Below are 18579 nucleotides of genomic sequence, written 5' to 3'. Positions count from 1 at the left end.
TGATCATGTGATGTATCTGACCCCAGGAATGTGTCAATAAAGTTTCCCCTTCCTGGGACAATGAATTCACGGTGTTCTTATTTCAATTTCCAGGAGTGTATATGATAAGTAAGCTTTAGTCTTTTCAAACTTTAGAAGCTTTTTCTGAAAATTTACATTTTCAGTTGCACTATTCCCTACATCTCTTGGAGTAAAGCATTCAAATTATCAGCGATTTGTGACAGCTACACTGAGCCCACTGCATGGTAAGTATAATAAAACGATGTAGAAGAAAGTACAAAAAATTATACAGAATTAAAACTGTATCGTTAAAAGGCAGAATTTCCGAAACCAATGGCTGGCGGAGATTCAATGATTTTATTTCAGTACACTAACAATACAACATGTAACGCCCTGTAACAGTATTGTGCCTATTGATACAGTGGTTTATGTAACACGGGGAAGGCAAGTAATAAAATTTAACATTGCCGACGTACAGCATTCCAGCTCCCGTCAATAATCACAGTTTTCCAAATTCTTCCACATTCTCTTTATTCCTGTTTCTCCCTTTTCCTGTATTTATTTACATTATTGTGATTGCCTATATGCTTAACAAATTCTGTTGTTACAGTTTTTAGTTCGATCTCTTACTCTGTTCATGTATCAATTTCCATATGTAATACCTCTTCAAGTCATTATTTAGTATTCTTGTCTTTATTCTGTCTAGATTATTAATTTAATACCGTATTTTACCGTCTGTAAGACGCACTTTTTTCTTCGAAAAATTGTCTCCAAATTCAAGTGCTTCTTAAACTCCAAATTAATATAAAAATATCCAGTGTTTGATTTAAAATTCCCACTAGTCTTAAAAATGGCCATGTATTCGATGCCACGGGAAACCTGTCCCATCTGGCAACTCTGGATTCATCTGGCAGCAGTAGTGCACCGATTCGACGAACGTGAACTGCAGGGATTCACAAGCTTGCTAACACTATGTCACTCCAGCCCCACAGTCACAAACCCAGAACCCTGTCTAGCCTATGATGCTTCACTGCAGTCTGCAGTGCCAGAAAACCTGAATTAAAATAATTTATGCTATCGGTAACAGTACAATACTTTGGTTAGTATCTAGTTTCGTAATTCAGAAAATAAAGGTATTCATATTATGCAGGCTGTAAGATGAAAGTAATAGCATATGCAGAAGAATGTGAAAACAGATAAGCTGAGCGGAATTTCGGCCGTCCACCAACAGAAAAAAACCATTCGTAATTGATGGACTAGTAAAGAAAAACTGAAAAAAGTGAGAAAGACTAAATGTCCAAATAGACTGAATGCAAAACAGCCAGAACTACAAGATAATGACTTTCAGTGATTTTGAAGGTCAGTTCGGCTTTATAACCTAATAATTTTTTTAGTCTGCCTCTGCAGTCTAATAATGAAAATGGTAAAAACGTTATTTTTTTAAAAACTGCTCAAAATTTAAAGTGTGTCTTATTGTCTGTGGTGCCCTATAGTCCTTAAAATACGGTATAAACTGTTAAAACGGCATTGCTATTCGACTTCAGTGTTAATGTGTCTTCCAGGTTTGCTGTCTTTATATTTATTTACGACTCAACTATTGTCCCTTTTTAATTGCGCTACTACTGCACTGCGAAAGAGGGCATTTACTGTGTATTTGTCCATTAGTATAGATGATTACCTTTTTTCAGTGTTGTTTACAAACATTCTAACTTATTTGTCGACTATAATCAATTACAGCCTGACGAAGGCCCTTCATGCCGAAAACCGTCGAACTAAATAAATTAATACTGTAGATTATACACAGCATTGTGCTTTTCATTTATAATTATGTTGTTCTACCAAGAAGCGACAGATGAATCACTTAACAAGAAAATTTCACACCTTGTGTACCCCTATATCATCTACAGCAGAGGTGACCAAGATTTCGGCTCGCGAGCTGTGCGCTGGTAGAAGTGTTATAGCAGTCGGCCTCGATGCACATATGCACATTTCGCCCTCTTCCCCCCCCCCCTCCCTCCGTCACCACCCTCTCGCCCTAAGCATGCTGTCTGACCAGGAAAGTACTTGGGCTCGAACAAACACAAATACACCAAAATCGTGTGAGAAATAATGTCAAGGTCTCTTATTGCACTAGTGATACTCCCGCATCTGCAAAACTCTGCAGTCGTCCGTTAGAGGCCTCTGCGTATGCTATGCCGCATTGCACACTGACCTGCCGGTACGCCAATCAGGACCAGTGGGGACGGTGCAGTGTGCCTCTGAAGTTGCGTTTTGTGACATTATTTATGTATTGAAGCGTCAGATGGCTCGGCGATTGGTAATGAATCCTGCTAATGTATTGCGATTGGTTGAGATGGAGTTACGCAAAACCCTTCGTCGTGAAGATGGTATTGCTGTAGAAGACGAATCATTCGCATGTTTTCTGCTATCTATTATAGTGCAGAAATATGAGCATAAGTTAGAAACAGATATTGTTGTAACACTAACACATAATAATGATGATAGGGATGATAATGACGAACAACTCATTGCAAACGGTAGTGCTACGGCAAGTGCGGGAAGAGGCGATGGAAGCAGTGACAGTGAATACCAAGCGTCCCCCAAGGAGAAGGTTAAAGTTGCAAGTATCGTCACGGCGTTTGATGACAACACACTGGAGAACATGTACGATGATTATTACGTAAGAGGTTTCGACACATACGACAAGCTTCTGAAAAGATACCCTAAACTGAAGTCTAAAAGCTATATTAAAAACATACTGAATTACGTGGCAAAGAAATGAGAAGGAAATACAGTTTTCAAAGGAAATCGTACACTGCTGTTCAAGACCATCAAGGAGCGTGAATGGCGAAATTCTATGAAGCGCGAGAATGCGGTTCCGCCGTTCATTATTGGCATTTACAACATTGGGCATTGGACGTAGCCAGAAATCGCGGGTGTACAAACTTTACAGTTTCACTAGGATTTATTACTAATTTCAAAAAGGAGTTTAGGATAACATCACGCCATATCACTATGTTCCAAGCACGAAAAGATAAGGATGACGAAGAAGAGCTGATTGAAAGAGCTCAAACGTTTGTTGCTGACGTCAATGAGCATATCACGAGAGAAAACGTCGATATTAGTTCTGTATGGAACTGTGATGAGAGTCAGTTCAACTATGAACTTTCTTGTGACATGACACTATCCATGAATGGGGAGAGAAACACTGTCGCGATGTTGCAATCAGTTAACTGTGCAACACATATTTACACGATCCATCGTTGCTGTATCAAAGGACGGACGATTGGCAGACATACGCTATATTTGCTTCCAAGAATCCAGTGGAAAGTTTGGACCCCGCGTGTCCAGGGAAATAGAAACACGGTGCCCTCCAAATGCCGTCGTCGATGCAAGTGTTAGTGGGAATATGACGAAACAACATCTGAAGACGTTTTTTCTGTCAGTTTTGAATCCACATTTGTCGAGAAAGTCATTAGTACTGTGTGACTCCTGGTTTGGACATAAGGATGAACGAGTACTATTGGAAGCATCTGGCGGAAAACATGTAGATTTAAAAATCATTCCGCATAAAACTACAAAATATGCACAACATCTGGATGTGTATTTCTTCAGGCAATATAAAATATATGCCAAGAGAATAACAGACTTCATTAAACTACGTTCCAGTAATATGCAGCCGAAATTGCACGACAGATTCTTTATCATGAATATGCATTCTGTCATTTACAATCAGTTAACTGTGGGAGTATACATACCAATGCTTCGTTACGATATTGGTGAACCAGTGAACAACTTCAAAAGTGTCATTGACGTGGCGTTCAACACTGATGATATAGAATGTGCAAATACGCCATGCGATCAGCTTGCCTTTCTTCAATGTGCGTTTTGCAGTCATTCGTATTGCTCGGAACATTTTATTGACATTCAACATTTACATTTGTAGTTAAGATTGCTGCATTGCCTATGGCGTCTACAATTACATCTACAGCGATATCTAGAGCATGACTGCAGAGTTTTGCAGAAAAACGACTCCACCAGCACATTGAGAGATACATAATGGTCCTGTAACCAAACGTTCATACAGATCTGTTTGTTCGAGCCCAAGTACATTACTGGTGAGTGCAAGGAAAGGGAAGAGAGGGAATTGTGAATGTGTTGAATCTAAATGGCAACGCAGTCGCACTGCAGGCGACTTGGCTTTATAATTTACATTTCGCGACAACACAGATCACAAACAAAACAAATTTTCAATTTTACTAAATTATTTTTGGCACGCTGAAGACATATTTTTTTTATCTTGTGGACAGACACACAGTTTTGCAGATTTTCGCACTCAGATTGCCATGTAGTCGTGACTTATTTAGTGTCACAAACGAAAAAAGGCCTTTCACACAAATACGTCTGTCGGAATACTGTAGCACTTTTACAGCTTCATTATGGAGACGTGGAAATTCTGCCCGAGGAAAGCAACGAAAACGTCCTGGACAGTTTTAACGTAAAGCGATTTGTCATTAAAGCGGGAATTACCCTGCAGGTCAATCAGTTAGATCTGCACAAGCAGAGGGACGCCTTCAACTGAAACGGGAAACGGTCTCGACAACATCTCGAAAACAGATGTAACATTAGCACTGTCCTCAAAATGTTTGGAGAACGATTCCCCTATCCCTGTAATTGCAGTAAAAAGTAAAAAAAATAAAAATAAAAAATTAAAAAATATCAGGTCAGCGCAACTTTAAGGAAGAAGAAACGTGACCATCAACAAGGGCAAGAGGAGATGAAGCTGTTTAAGTCCAGGGCGTTCCTCCCGTACATCGGCAACATTTTGCCGAAGCTACGCAGTATCTTAAGAAAACCAGGTCAAAATAATCTTCCGCCCAACTACAAAGACATGCACTCTTCTCGGTTCCGCAAAGGATGTTTTAGGATTGCGGAAGGCTGGAATCTACACAATACCTTGTCAGTGTGGCAGAGCCTACATTAGTCAGACGATGCGCACAGTGCGTGGAACATGCGTTGATCATGATCGCCAAACAATTCTTCAAACTTTGCGTTTTCTTTAAAGGCAGTGAGCTTAGGGAACTGGACCGTGTTTTTCATTATGTGTCTCTCCTATAATGCGATTTTCTTTTTAAGTGCATCCCCATCACGTCAGAAAGAAGTAGTTTCTCACTTTGCAGTATTTTACTGTGGGCTGTATGCAGTCTAGTCCACTTAATGTACGATTTCCGTAAATCATTCCGGACGTTCTACTTTTCGTTCGTGCACTACTTTTTGCTTCATAAATTCAACAGTAATGAGCTTTAAATCGAAAAATATTTCCGGCGAGACCTTTGACTTACCTTGTAGTCACCATACTCTTCGTTAGCATCAATCGATAACTATTGCAACTGCCAGCGGAATGACGCGAACGACTTCACAAAGTTCGGTATTCTTACGGCCACTTACGTCACGTGTTTCGTGTCTGCAAATGATGCACAAAATGCTTCTTGATGTACAGAACAATGAATCCCGTCTATCGATCCGTATAATTTTTTGCTCTTCAAATAAATCTTTAATTTCTTTCTGCATGTTATTGTAATGTCATTTCATAGCGAATGTATCCGCCCCCGGTAGCTGAGTGGTCAGCGCGACAGAATGTTAATCCTAAGAGCCCGGGTTCGACTCCCGGCTGGGTCGGAGATTTTCTCCGCTGAGGGACTGGGTATTGCGTTGTCCCAATCATCATCATTTCATCCCCATCGACGTGCAAGTCGCCGAAGTGGCGTCAAATCGAAAGACTAGCACCCGGCGAACGGTGTACCCGACGGGAGGCCTTAGTCACATGACATAGCGAATCCGTAGTACCCGTGGATTACGCAACTGTATTATAGATATTAAAAATTCTCATTCTTCTCTTCTGTTACGCCAATTCAGTTTTAATGGCTTGTGACGATTGATCACTGGACTACCTCTTTTAGCGCAAAGAGCCAAAAGGCTTGTGAACGTCCTTCATATCACGAACAAACTACGAAGCTCACACGACGTTTCTGCCGAACTTAAGAGAGCTGCACCGACCGAAAGATGCCACAATGCAGTACTAAGTGAAGCGTCGCGTCGTACCGAATACTTCTCGGAAGGAGAGATTTGAGATAGGCCGAGTCTTGGCTCGGCCCGCACACAGCCCGCACAAACGACCCACGTGAGGTATAGCACGCCGTCACAAGCTGCACTGTACAGATTTAATCAAGTGTTAATCCGACTATATTGTACACTGAGATGACAAAAGTCATGGCATACCGATATGCACACATACAGATGCGGGAGCATCATGCACACAAGGTACAAAAGGGCAGTCTACATTCGGAGCTGTTATATGTACTCTGGTGATTAATGTGAAACGGTTTCTGACGTTATAATGGCCGCGCGAGGGGAATTAACAGTCACCCAACAGGGAATGATAGTTGTGAGCTAGAAGCACGGCACATTCCATTCCGGAAACTGTTAAGGGATTCAGAGTTATATGATCCACGGTATCAAGAGCGTGCCGAGAATACCAAATTTCAGCCATTACCTCTCACTACGGACAACGCAGTGCTCGACGGCCTTCAGTTAACGATTGACAACAACGGCACTTGCATAGATTCGTCAGTGCTGACAGACGAGCAACACTGTGTCAAAATACCGCAGTAATCAATGTAGAATGTGCGACGGACGTCTTCGTTAGGTAAATTCGGCGAAATATGGCTGTGTTAGCAGGCGACTGACGGGAACGCCTTTGCTAACAGCACGACATCGCCTGCAGCGCTTGTCCTGGGCTGGTGACCATATCGACTGGACTGGAAAATCGTGGCGTGGTCAGATGTCTTCCGATTTGAGTTGGTAAAAGTTGATGGTAGGGTTCGAATTTCGCGGAGACCCCCACGAAACCATGGAACTAAGTTGTCAACTCACTGTGCACGCTGGTGGTGGCTCCATAATGGTATGGGCTGCGTTTTCATGGATCATTGAGGGGAAATATGTTGGGCCGGGCGGGATTAGCCGAGCGGTCTAAGACGCTGCAGTCATGGACTGCGCGGCTGGTCCCGGCGGAGGTTCGAGTCCTCCCTCGGGCATGGGTGTGTGTGTGTTGGTCCTTAGGATAATTTACGTTAAGTAGTGTGTAAGCTTAGGGACTGATGACCTTAGCAGTTAAGTCCCACAAGATTTCACACACATTTGAACATATTTTTGGTTATGTTGGGCTTCTTGCAGACCATTTGCAGCCATGCATGGTCTTCACGTTTCCAAGCAATGACGGAATTTTTATGAATGACAATGTGCCATGTCACCGGGCAACAATTATTCGTGACTGGTTTGAAGAACATTCCGGACAGCTCGAGCGAATGATTTGGTCACCCAAATCGCCTGACATGAATCAAATCGAACAATTATTGGACGTAACCAAGAGATCAGTTCGTTCGCGAAACTCAGCACCTGCAACACTTTCGCAGTCGTGGATGGTTACCGAGGCAGCATGGCTCAATATTTCTGCGGGCTACTTAACGAGTTGTGGAGTCCACACCACGTTGGCGCACTAGGCCGGCCAAAAAGACGTCCGACTCGATATTAGGAGGTATGCCGTGACATTTGTCACCTCACTGTATATATTCAATTGTGGTAAATGATGAACCAGAATGTCATTGAACCGCGAATTAACTTTCAAAATCTTTTCTTAAATAATTTACTTTATTTACTGGCGATTCATCAAGAACATTGACACATTTAATCACACTAGGTGAGCGTGGAAGTAGTTGCCAGGAAGTAACTGATAGAAAATTACTTTTAACAAATATGAATTTATTCCTGAAAGCTTTTTCAAAATAGATTTAAAATTATAAGCAGAAAGCACACTCAAAATATCAAGTCACAATTTAACAAATGTGAATTTTATTCCTAAAAGCCTTTTCAAAACAGATTTAAAATTATAAGAAGAAAAGCACCCTCGAAATATCAAGTTACAGTTTTATTTAGAGGCAAAGAACAATATTAACAGTAGGAGCTTCGGGCTGAGAAGCTTGCCTGTTCCCTTTCAGCACGGCCGTAGTCATGACCTCTCACAACAACCTCTGAAAAAGTACACTGGTGCAAATCTGCAACACACCAAATTACTTTAAACAAAATCATTTTAACAACTCACACAAACATGTACACTATGCACCCTGTAAGAGGACTGGAAATGGTACAACCCTCAAATTATTTGCCACCGAAAGTGCAATTTTTTTTTTTTAAAGAAAGGACTCTTACGGTGAAAGGGTGGCAAGCTTATAACCTAAAATGACTATTTAAATAAATCCCATAAAATGCAGACTTACATAAAATGTACAACATGCTCTACATTACACATATACCACCTCGCACGATGATAAGCCAGATAGAAACATATTTCAAGAATTCGGCCTTTAAGCAATAAATTCGTTAATAGCGACTCCGACAAACATGACAGAGGCAGCTATTAACATACGACTAACCGACAGACAGACAAACTGCCTAACAAATACGGACGAGAGACAGATGAGCAATCTGGGGACGAGAGACTGACAAAGAAAACAAGTAGAATTAAATGACACAACATATCTCCAGCCACTTAACTTCTAATAAACTGCGATTTCTCGAGAAGACCTGGCGCAGCACCCCCAAAACGCTCTCCCGAACCGTCCACTGCCAGCTGCTTCAACGGACGCAGGAAGGCGCGCCGATCTCCCGTCTCACGGCGTCGCAGTTCGCCCCTGACACACCGACGTCGTGGGTTGACTCCTGTTGCTCTCGTGTTCGCCGCGAAGCCACTACGCCTCGCTACACGGCGCGGCCACTGGACTCACGAGGCGACCTCACATGCGTCGACGCTCCAGGCGGACAAGTCTTCTTGTGTCTCAGTGCGTAACCCACCAACCGATCGATCCAACCGCCAATGCCCATTGCCTGAACAAACTCGGGCAGACTGGCGGCCTAACACATACTAGCACTCCGGACGACCGACAGACACTGACCGCCTCACCAATGCGGACGAGAGACAGACCCAGAGTAACTGGCTGACCAACTGACCAGACTCGCCCAGACTGACAGACTGACCTGGCTGACCAATTGCCTCCGACTTACTGACCGACTCAGACTGACAGACTCACCGACTGCGGAGTTTTTTTTCCCTTTATTGTAATTTTAATACCTCTAAAAAGGTAGGGTGGCAGCAGCATTCTACGCTGCTCTTCAGCCTTAGACAATGAGAAAACAGAAAGAATACTCATAATTGACATAATGGCAGGTAAAAAACAGTAGACATAGAATACAAAACATGGAGCCGTCCACACTGGACGATAATCCACATTACAAACTGTTGGCACGACGCACAAACACTGATGATTTCGATGGCACATGTGAACGATGGAGCGTGACAGTGAACACTAAACACAAAACACGACGGCACACACGAGAAACGGATGGCGATGATCTCCGGCGCGCGAATGTCCACGTAACGCGTGCGAGTCTGAGGACCTGCCAAGATGGGAAGCGGGAGGGGGAGGGGGAGAGGGGAGAGCAAAGATGCCAATGGCAGAGGGATGGGAGGAGGAATGGGGGTATGGGGGTGGGGGAAGCCCGGGGAAGGTGTGGGGAGAAAGGGAGGAGGGAGGAGGGAGGGAAGGGGGAGAGAAGGGAGTGAGGGTGCCCAAAGCAAAAAACAGAGAAAGAGGGAGGGAGGATCAAAGTTGGTAGGAGGGGTAGATGGAGGGGAGGAGGGCATCATCAGGGAGGGGGAGCTGGTGGAAGCCATCTTGGGAGAGGGTATGGAAAGTGGAGAGATGGAGAGCAGGTGGAACATGGAAGTACAGGCTCGGCAGCGGTCGGGGGCGGGAGAGGATGGGAGAGACCAGCGGGTGAGGAGGATCGAGTTTACGGGAGGTGTAGAGGATCCGTATCCGTTCGAGGAAAAAGGAGGTGGGGGAAGGGAATTAGGTTGTACAGGATCCGCGTGGGGGAGGGGAGACGGATGCGATAGGCGAGGAGACAAGTACTGCCAGAAAGGAGCTTGAGGTGACAGAGTGGGGAGTGTGCCTTGGCTTGGAGACTGCGGAGCTCATAGCGCCCCTTAAATGCACGTGAACAAGGCAACTTTTCCCCTTTCACACCAGAGGGAGACACCAAAGCTGCGATTTCCGCAGCGGTGCCACCGCCAGCAACGGAGGGCGACTGCTTCACACTAAGCGCTGCGGCGCGGTTTTCAATACAGCAATTTTTACTACGGCTCAGTCATGTTTAATCCGAACAGGGAAACTGTGTAAACAGCGAAGGTGCAAGCTGGGTTTGGTAGCTGCAGAGCGCTGCGCGCTGCTCACCCCACGATGGGCCTTGTGAAGTTGAGACGGCCGAGTACTGCCTTTACGAGCTGGTCGGAGCGAGGCTGCAGGCGCATCAGGTAGCTGAGCACCTGGCCCACCCACCAGGCGTGCGGAGCGCCGTGGAACAGCCGCACCGTCGGTAGCAGGTCGGCCGGCACTGCCGGCGGATGGAAAGGTGTGTGCGCCAGGAAGCCGCGGGCCGCCCCTAGCCGAACCACCAGCCGGTCTGTGCGCGCTGAAACACGCCGAATGTTCAGTCACATTCAGGGGGAACGTTCGTCAAACTGACCGAAAGCGGCCAACTTCAATTTATTTTTTAGTTGTCAGTAGAGCTGATGGACGAGAAGTCTACGTCTACATCTACATTTATACTCCGCAAGCCACACAACGGTGTGTGGCGGAGGGCACTTTACGTGCCACTGTCATTACCTTCCTTTCCTGTTCCAGTCGCGTATGGTTCCCGGGAAGAACGAGTGCCGGAAAGCCTGCGTGCGCGCCCGAATCTCTCTAATTTTACATTCGTGATCTCCTCTGGAGGTATAAGTAGGGGGAAGCAATATATTCAATACCTCATCCAGAAGCGCACCCTGTCGAAACCTGGACAGCAAGCTACACCGCGATGCAGAGCGCCTCTCCTGCAGAGTCTGCCACTTGAGTTTCCTAAACATCTCCGTAACGCTATCACGGTTACCAAATAACCCTGTGACGAAACGCGCCGTTCTTCTTTGGATCTTCTCTATCTCCTCCGTCAACCCGATCAGGTACGGATCTCACACTGATGAACAATATTCAAGTATAGGTCGAACGAGTGTTTTGTAAGCCACCTCCTTTGTTGATGGACTACATTTTCTAAGAACTCTCCCAATGAATCTCGACCTGGCACCCGCCTTACCAACAATTCATTTCATATGATCATTCCACTTCAAATCGTTCCGCACGCATACTCCCAGATATTTTACAGAAGTAACTGCTACCAGTGTTTGTTCCGCTATCATATAATCATGCAACACAGGATCCTTCTTTCTATGTATTCGCAATACATTACATTTGTCTATGTTAAGGGTCAGTTGCCACTCCCTGCACCAAGTGCCTATCCGCTGCAGATCTTCCTGCATTTCGCTACAATTTTCTAATGCTGCAACTTCTCTGTATACTACAGCATCATCCGCGAAAAGCTGCATGGAACTTCCGACACTATCTACTACATCATTATATTGTGAAAAGAATGGTCCCATAACACTCCCCTGTGGCACGCCAGAGGTTACTTTAACGTCTGTAGACGTCTCTCCATTGAGAACAACATGCTGTGTTCTGTTTGCTAAAAACTCTTCAATCCAGCCACACAGCTGGTCTGATATTCCGTAGGCTCTTACTTTGTTTATCAGGCGACAGTGCGGAACTGTATCGAACGCCTTCCGGAAGTCAAGGAAAGTGGCGTCTACCTGGGAGCCAGTATCTAATATTTTTTGGGTCTCATGAACAAATAAAGCGAGTTGGGTGTACCACGATCGCTGTTTCCGGAATCCATGTTGATTCCTACGGAGTAGATTCTGGATATCCAGAAATGATACGCGAGCAAAAAACATGTTCTAAAATTCTACAACAGATCGATGTCAGAGATATAGGTCTATAGTTTTGCACATGTGCTCGACGAGCCTTCTTGAAGACTGGGTCTACCTGTGCTCTTTTCCAATCATTTGGAACCTTCCGCTTCTCTAGAGACTTGCGGCACACGGCTGTTAGAAGGGGGGCAAGTTCTTTCGCGTACTCTGTGTAGAATCGAATTGGTATCCCGTCAGGTCCAGTGGACTTTCCTCTATTGAGTAATTTCAGTTGCGTTTCTATTCCTTCGACACTTATTTCGATGACAGAATTTTTTTTTCATTTGTGCGAGGATTTAGAGGAGGAACTGCAGTGCGGTCTTCCTCTGTGAAACAGCTTTAGAGAAAGGTGTTCAGTATTTCAGCTTTACGCGTGTCATCCTCTGTTTCAATGTCATCATCATCCCAGAGTGTCTTGGATGATCCCGAAGTCCCCAATAACGAAATCACATCTGAAGTACTTCAAAAATACTTAAACGTGTGACGCAACCGTCCTGGCACGCTCAGTTTTTGAAGCAACATTTTGCGGCATATACGAAAGTCGGTAAACGTGTTTCTACATCTGAAGGGTGATGTCTGTTCAGATTTCACGTCAGTCGCAGATGCAGATAATGTTTGCTTTAAATACAGGTTGTATCGAAAAGAATCATCCGACTTGGCACGTCTATATTTCTCAAACTAATAAACATATATAGTGAATTTTGTTTTTTGATAAACGGCAAACTCGAAAAGTTTTTTCTCATACATTTTCATATGTATTCAATACGCCCCTTGAGATGCAAGAGAGAAACAGTGTCTTTTATAAATCCCCACAAGAAATAATCACATACAGTCATATCCAAATTCACCGGTTAGTCCCTCAAACGTTAGGGGTCAAACCCAATGGGACCCGGGGCAAGTAAGGCTAGCAACCTGCTTCCCTGGTACTTTAAATATGATGCTGGAAACAATCAGAGCAAAATGTCTCCGACCTTTGGAGGTGACGGAGTCCCACCTCTAACTGACAAACCAGGGACTCCTAATATACGACTCGGCAAACGAATGGTAACGAGATGGGGAGGTATTAGTGTCAATGGGGGCTACTCTGGGAAAAAGGTAGAGCTGGCAGAGGCTGCAAGTAAGATGGGGTTTGACGTTTTAGCGGTTGCTGACATTCGGGTAAGCGGTGACAAAGAAAAGGTAGTGGGAGAATACAAGGTCTACCTGTCAGGAGTCAAAGCAGGAATAACACAATGGGGTGTAGGGCTTTACATCAGGAAAGAAATGGAACCCAGCGTAGTTGCAATAAGGTATCTAAACAAACGACCGATGTGGATAGATTTGACAGTGTCTAGCAAGAAAATTAGGATTGTGTCAGTATATTCGCATTGTGAAGGGACAGATTAAGATAATATGGATTGTTTTTATGACGCACTCACTGATGTAGTTGTTAGAGTAATGGACAAGGACAGTGTTCTGCTCATGGGTGATTTTAATGCCAGGATTGGAAATCGAACAGAAGGTTATGAAAAGGTTATTGGTAAATTTGAAGAGGATATGGAGGCCAACAGGAACGGGAAACAATTCTTGGATTACTGTGCCAGTATGGGCTTATTAATCACAAACTCCTTTTTTAAACATAAGAACATTCACCGGTATACTTGGGAAGGCAGGGGAACCAGATCTGTCATTGACTGTATAATAACAGATCAGGAATTCAGGAAGGCAATGAGGGACACACGTGTATTCAGGAGATTCTTTGATGACACTGATCACTATTTAATCTGCAGTGAAATTTGTATTGTGAGGCCGAAAGTGCAGGAGGTCAGGTCCATATGTAGGAGGATAAGAGTGGAGAAACTTCAGGATAAGGAAATCAGGCACAAGTACATAATAGTGATCTCAGAAAGGTACCAGTTAGTTGAATGTAGTCAATTACAGAAATTGGAAAAGGAATGGACAAGGTACAGGGACACAATACTAGAAGTGGCTAAAGAATGTCTTGGAACAGTAGTGTGTAAAGGTAGGGTGAAGCAAACAGCTTGGTGGAGTGACACAGTCAAGGCAGCCTGTAAAAGGAAAAAGAAGGCGTATAAAAAATGGCTACATAATAGAAATCAGGTAGACAGAGAAAGTTATGTTGAAGAAAGAAACAAAGCCAAACAGATAATTGCAGCATCCAAGGAGAAATCTTGGGAAGACTTTGGAAACAGATTGGAAACTTTGGGTCAAGCTGCTGGAAAACCATTCTGGAGTGTAATTAGCAACCTTCGAAAGGGAGGTAAGAAGGAAATGACAAGTATTTTGGACAGGTCAGGAAAACTGAAGGTGAATCCTGTTGATGCCTTGGGCAGATGGAGGGAATATTTTGAATAGTTGCCCAATGTAGGTGAAAATACGATCACTAATGTTTCAGATTTCGATGTACAATGGGATATGAATGATGATGGAAATAGGATCACATTTGAGGAACTGGAGAAAATGGTCAATAGATTTCAGTGCAATAAAGCGGCTGGGGAGGATGAAATTAAGTTGGAACTTATCAAATGCAGTGGAATGTCAGGTCTTAAATGCTACACAGGATAATTGAAATGGCGTGGGAGTCAGGACAGGTTCTATCAGACTGGACGAAAACAGTAATCACACCAATCTTTAAACATGGAAACAGAAAAGATTGTAACAACTACAGAGGTATCTCTTCAATCAGCGTTGTGGGTAAAATCTTCTCAGGTATTGTTGAAAGGAAAGTGCGAGTATTAGTTGAGGAGAAATTGGATGAAAGTCAGTGTGGGTTTAGGCCTCTTAGAGGTTGTCAGGACCGTCAACTCTAACTGCTGCCTGACTATTTATGTAAAGACCTTTAATTGCTTGCAGAAGTTTGCCTCCTATTCCATAATCTCGTAGAACAGACAATAACTTCCTCCTAGGAACCCGGTCATATGCCTTTTCTAGATCTATAAAGATCTCGTAGAACAGACAATAACTTCCTCCTAGGAACCCGGTCATATGCCTTTTCTAGATCTATAAAGATCTAGAAAAGGCATATGACCGGGTTCCTAGGAGGAAGTTATTGTCTGTTCTACGAGATTATGGAATAGGAGGCAAACTTCTGCAAGCAATTAAAGGTCTTTACATAAATAGTCAGGCAGCAGTTAGAGTTGACGGTAAGTTGAGTTCATGGTTCAGAGTAGTTTCAGGGGTAAGACAAGGCTGCAACCTGTCTCCACTGTTGTTCATATTATTTATGGATATATGTTGCAAACAATAGACACGCCGGGTGACATTAAGATATGTGACTACAAAATAAGCAGTCTCGCATATGCGTATGACTTAGTTGTGATGGCAGATTCGATTGAAAGTTTGCAAAGTAATATTTCAGAGCTACATCAGAAATGTAAGGACTATGGCATGAAGATTAGCATGTCCAAACCGAAAGCAATGTCAATGGGAAAGAGATATAAACGGAATGAGTGCCAAATAGGAGGAACAAAGTTAGAACAGGTGGACGGTTTCAAGTACTTAGGATGCATATTCTCACAGGATGGCAACCAAGTGAAAGAACTGGAAGCGTGGTGTAGCAAAGCTAATGCAGTGAGCGCTCAGCTACGATCTACTCTCTTCTGCAAGAACGAAGTCAGTACCAAGACTAAGCTATCCGTGCTCCGTTCAATCTTTCGACCAACTTTGTTGTATGGGAGCGAAAGCTGGGTGGATTCGGGTTACCTTATCAATAAGGTTGAGGTTACGGATATGAAAGTAGCTAGGATGATTGCAGTTACTAGTAGATGGGAACAATGGCATGAGGGTGTCCACAATGAAGAAATCAAAGAAAAACTGGGAATGAACTCTATTGATGTAGCAGTCAGGGCGAACAGGCTTAGATGGTGGGATCATGTTACACGCATGGGAGAAGCAAGTTTACCCAAGAGACTCATGGATTCAGCAGTAGAAGGTAGGAGGAGTCGGGGTAGACCAAGGAGAAGGTACCTGGACTTGGTTAAGAATGATTTTGCAGTAATAGGCTTAACATCAGAAGAGGCACCAATGTTAGCACTGAATAGGGGATCATGGAAGAATTTTATAAGGAGGACTATGCTCCAGACTGAACGCTGAAAGGCATAATCAGTCTTAAATGATGATGATCGCGTCCGAAGTACTTCAAAAATACTTAAACGTGTGACGCAACCGTCCTGCCAGGCTCAGTTTTTGAAGCAACATTTAGCGACATAAACGAAAGTCGGTAAGCGTCTTCTACATCTAAAGGGCGATGTCTATTCAGTTTCACGTCATTCGCAGATTCAAATAATGTTTGCTTTAAATACAGGTTGTATCGAAAATAATCATCCGATTTGGCACGTCTATATTTCTCAAACTAATAAACATATATAATGGATTTTGTTTTTTGATAAACGGCAAACTCAAAAAACATTTTCATATGTGTTCAAGACGCCCCCTTGAGATGCAAGAGATAAACAGTCTCTTATAAAACCCCACAAGAAATAATCTCATAGAGTCAGGTCCGGTGACCTTGGAGGCCAGTAATGTGAGGCCGTCCAGTGCGACCGTTCGACATCCTTTGATTTAAAAATTCCCAAACTTCCAGATGCCAATGTGGCGGTGCCCCATTCCAATTGGTAAATGGTGTCGTTCGAATCAGTCTCCGACTTTGGGAAAAGAAAGTTCTCAAGCATATCGAGATACCTACTTCCTGTAACACAAAAATGGACCATACACCTTTTCCCGTGAAACTGCACAAAACACATGAAATTTTTCAGAGTCCCTCTCATATTGTAGAACTTCATGTGGTTGTTTCGTACCCCATATTCTCACATTATGACGGTCCACCTTTCCATTTGAATGGAATGTTGCCTACTCACTGAGTACTAAGCGTGGAAAAAAACTGTCATCCTCCATCTTGCTAGGAATGAAATTACAAAACTCCAAGCCGGCCACTGTGGCCGAGCGGTTCTAGGCGCTTCAGTCCGGAACCACGCTGCTGCTACGGTCGCAGGTTCGAATCCTGCCTCGGGCATGGATGTGTGTGATGTCCTTAGCTTAGTTAGGTTTAAGTAGTTCTAAGTTCTATGGGACTGATGACCTCAGAAGTTTAGTCCCATAGTGCTTAGAGCCATTTCAACCATTTGAACAAATCTCCACACGTTGTTGTTTGTCATCTTCAAATAAAATGGTTCAAATGCCTCTGAGCACTATGGGACTTAATATCTGAGGTCATCAGTCCCCTAGAACTTAGAACTACTTAAACCTAACTAACCTAAGGACATCACACACATCCATGCCCGAGGCAGGATTCGAACCTGCGACCGTAGCGGTCCCGCGGTTCCGGACTGTAGCGCGTAGAACCGCTCGGCCACAACAGCCGGCGTTTGTCTTCTTCACGAAGAGCTTGCCGTAGCTGAATTTTGTATGGTTTCATGTGTAAACGTCGACTCAATACATGCCAGACCGACATCGGGGGCATTTTCAGCTATCGAGCTGCACGCTGAACGGATTTCTGTGGGCTCCTTGTGAAACTGTGGCTGATGCGTTCGATGTCTGTGTCGGTCACTCGGGGACGGCCCGACGATTTGCCTTTACATAAACAATCTGTTTCTCGGAACTGTTCATGCCATCGTCTACTGCTATGCGCTGCTGGAGGATCCACACCATACCTAATACGAAAGACACGCTGAACAGTTATTACCGATCCGCACTGTGCAAAACATAGAACACGAAACGCTTCTTGTTGTCCCGACACCATTTTTACTAGAACTGAAGTGGGCGCATACCACTGCTACCTAGCGGGAACCATGTAAAACTCGAGAGTTTACCCTTTCCAACAGTACGTTGTTCATTCACATATCGCCGGCCGCTGTGGCCGAGCGGTTCTAGGCGCTTCAGTCCAGAACCGCGCGACTGCTACGGTCGCAGGTTCGAGTCCTGCCTCGGGCATGGATGTGTGTGATGTCCATAGGTTAGTTAGGTTTAAGTAGTTCTAAGTTCTAGGGGACTATTGACCTCCGATGTTAAGTTCCATAGTGCTCAGAGCCATTTGAACTATTCACATATCTCAAATAACATAATAGTAATGGTTTTTTTAAATCGGATGATTCTTTTTTATACACCCTGTGCATACTGTGACGGTCGTGTCCATTAGTTGCTTTTAGTTACTTTTTTACATTGAACATTGTGAGTTGTTGTTAATCAATAATGCTGAAAGGTTACCGTGTAACCTCCTTGGCTAGGGACGCCAGATGAAAGTTGATGTCGTCAAGCCCTGAATGAAAATTGCGCAACGGATAACTGGGGAGGGGAGCTTGAGAGCGCTACCTAGAGAGCGTGCCCTTTCTGTACGATACTAGGCAAGGGGCTGGAGGGCTCACACGCTAATGTGTGGGTCCCTTCTACAGTCTATATCTCCTATTTTGAAATCAATTTCTTTAAGTTGACTTCTTTGTGATTTTTAAGGCATGTTAGAGATTGTTGACAATTGATTACCTATTTATTTTAAACATTATATCTCGACTTTACAGCGATTGCAGCAATTGTTTCAGTTTACAGGTATTACAATTTTTCAACTTATAGCTCGGGTATATTATATACTAATGTTTACGCACATTTCTACGGGTAAGACGGAATTGCGTTGGCCA

The 18579-nt window shown here is 43.9% G+C and overlaps 1 protein-coding gene across 1 annotated transcript in view; it reads right to left on the bottom strand.

Annotated features, from left to right (window-relative positions):
* Window positions 1–18579, bottom strand: part of LOC124790303 (alpha-(1,6)-fucosyltransferase-like) — a 174286-nt gene that overhangs the window by 27961 nt on the left and 127746 nt on the right. The window contains exon 5 of the mRNA XM_047257777.1: window positions 10350–10587. Within this exon, the coding sequence (XP_047113733.1) occupies window positions 10350–10587 (238 nt within the window). The remainder of the gene's footprint in view (window positions 1–10349; window positions 10588–18579) is intronic.

The sequence above is a fragment of the Schistocerca piceifrons genome, chromosome 1, assembly GCF_021461385.2.
Source record: "Schistocerca piceifrons isolate TAMUIC-IGC-003096 chromosome 1, iqSchPice1.1, whole genome shotgun sequence".
Taxonomy (NCBI): Eukaryota; Metazoa; Arthropoda; class Insecta; order Orthoptera; family Acrididae; genus Schistocerca; species Schistocerca piceifrons.
The sequence above is the reverse complement of the archived record's forward strand: the minus strand, read 5'-3'. Positions and strand labels throughout refer to the sequence as shown.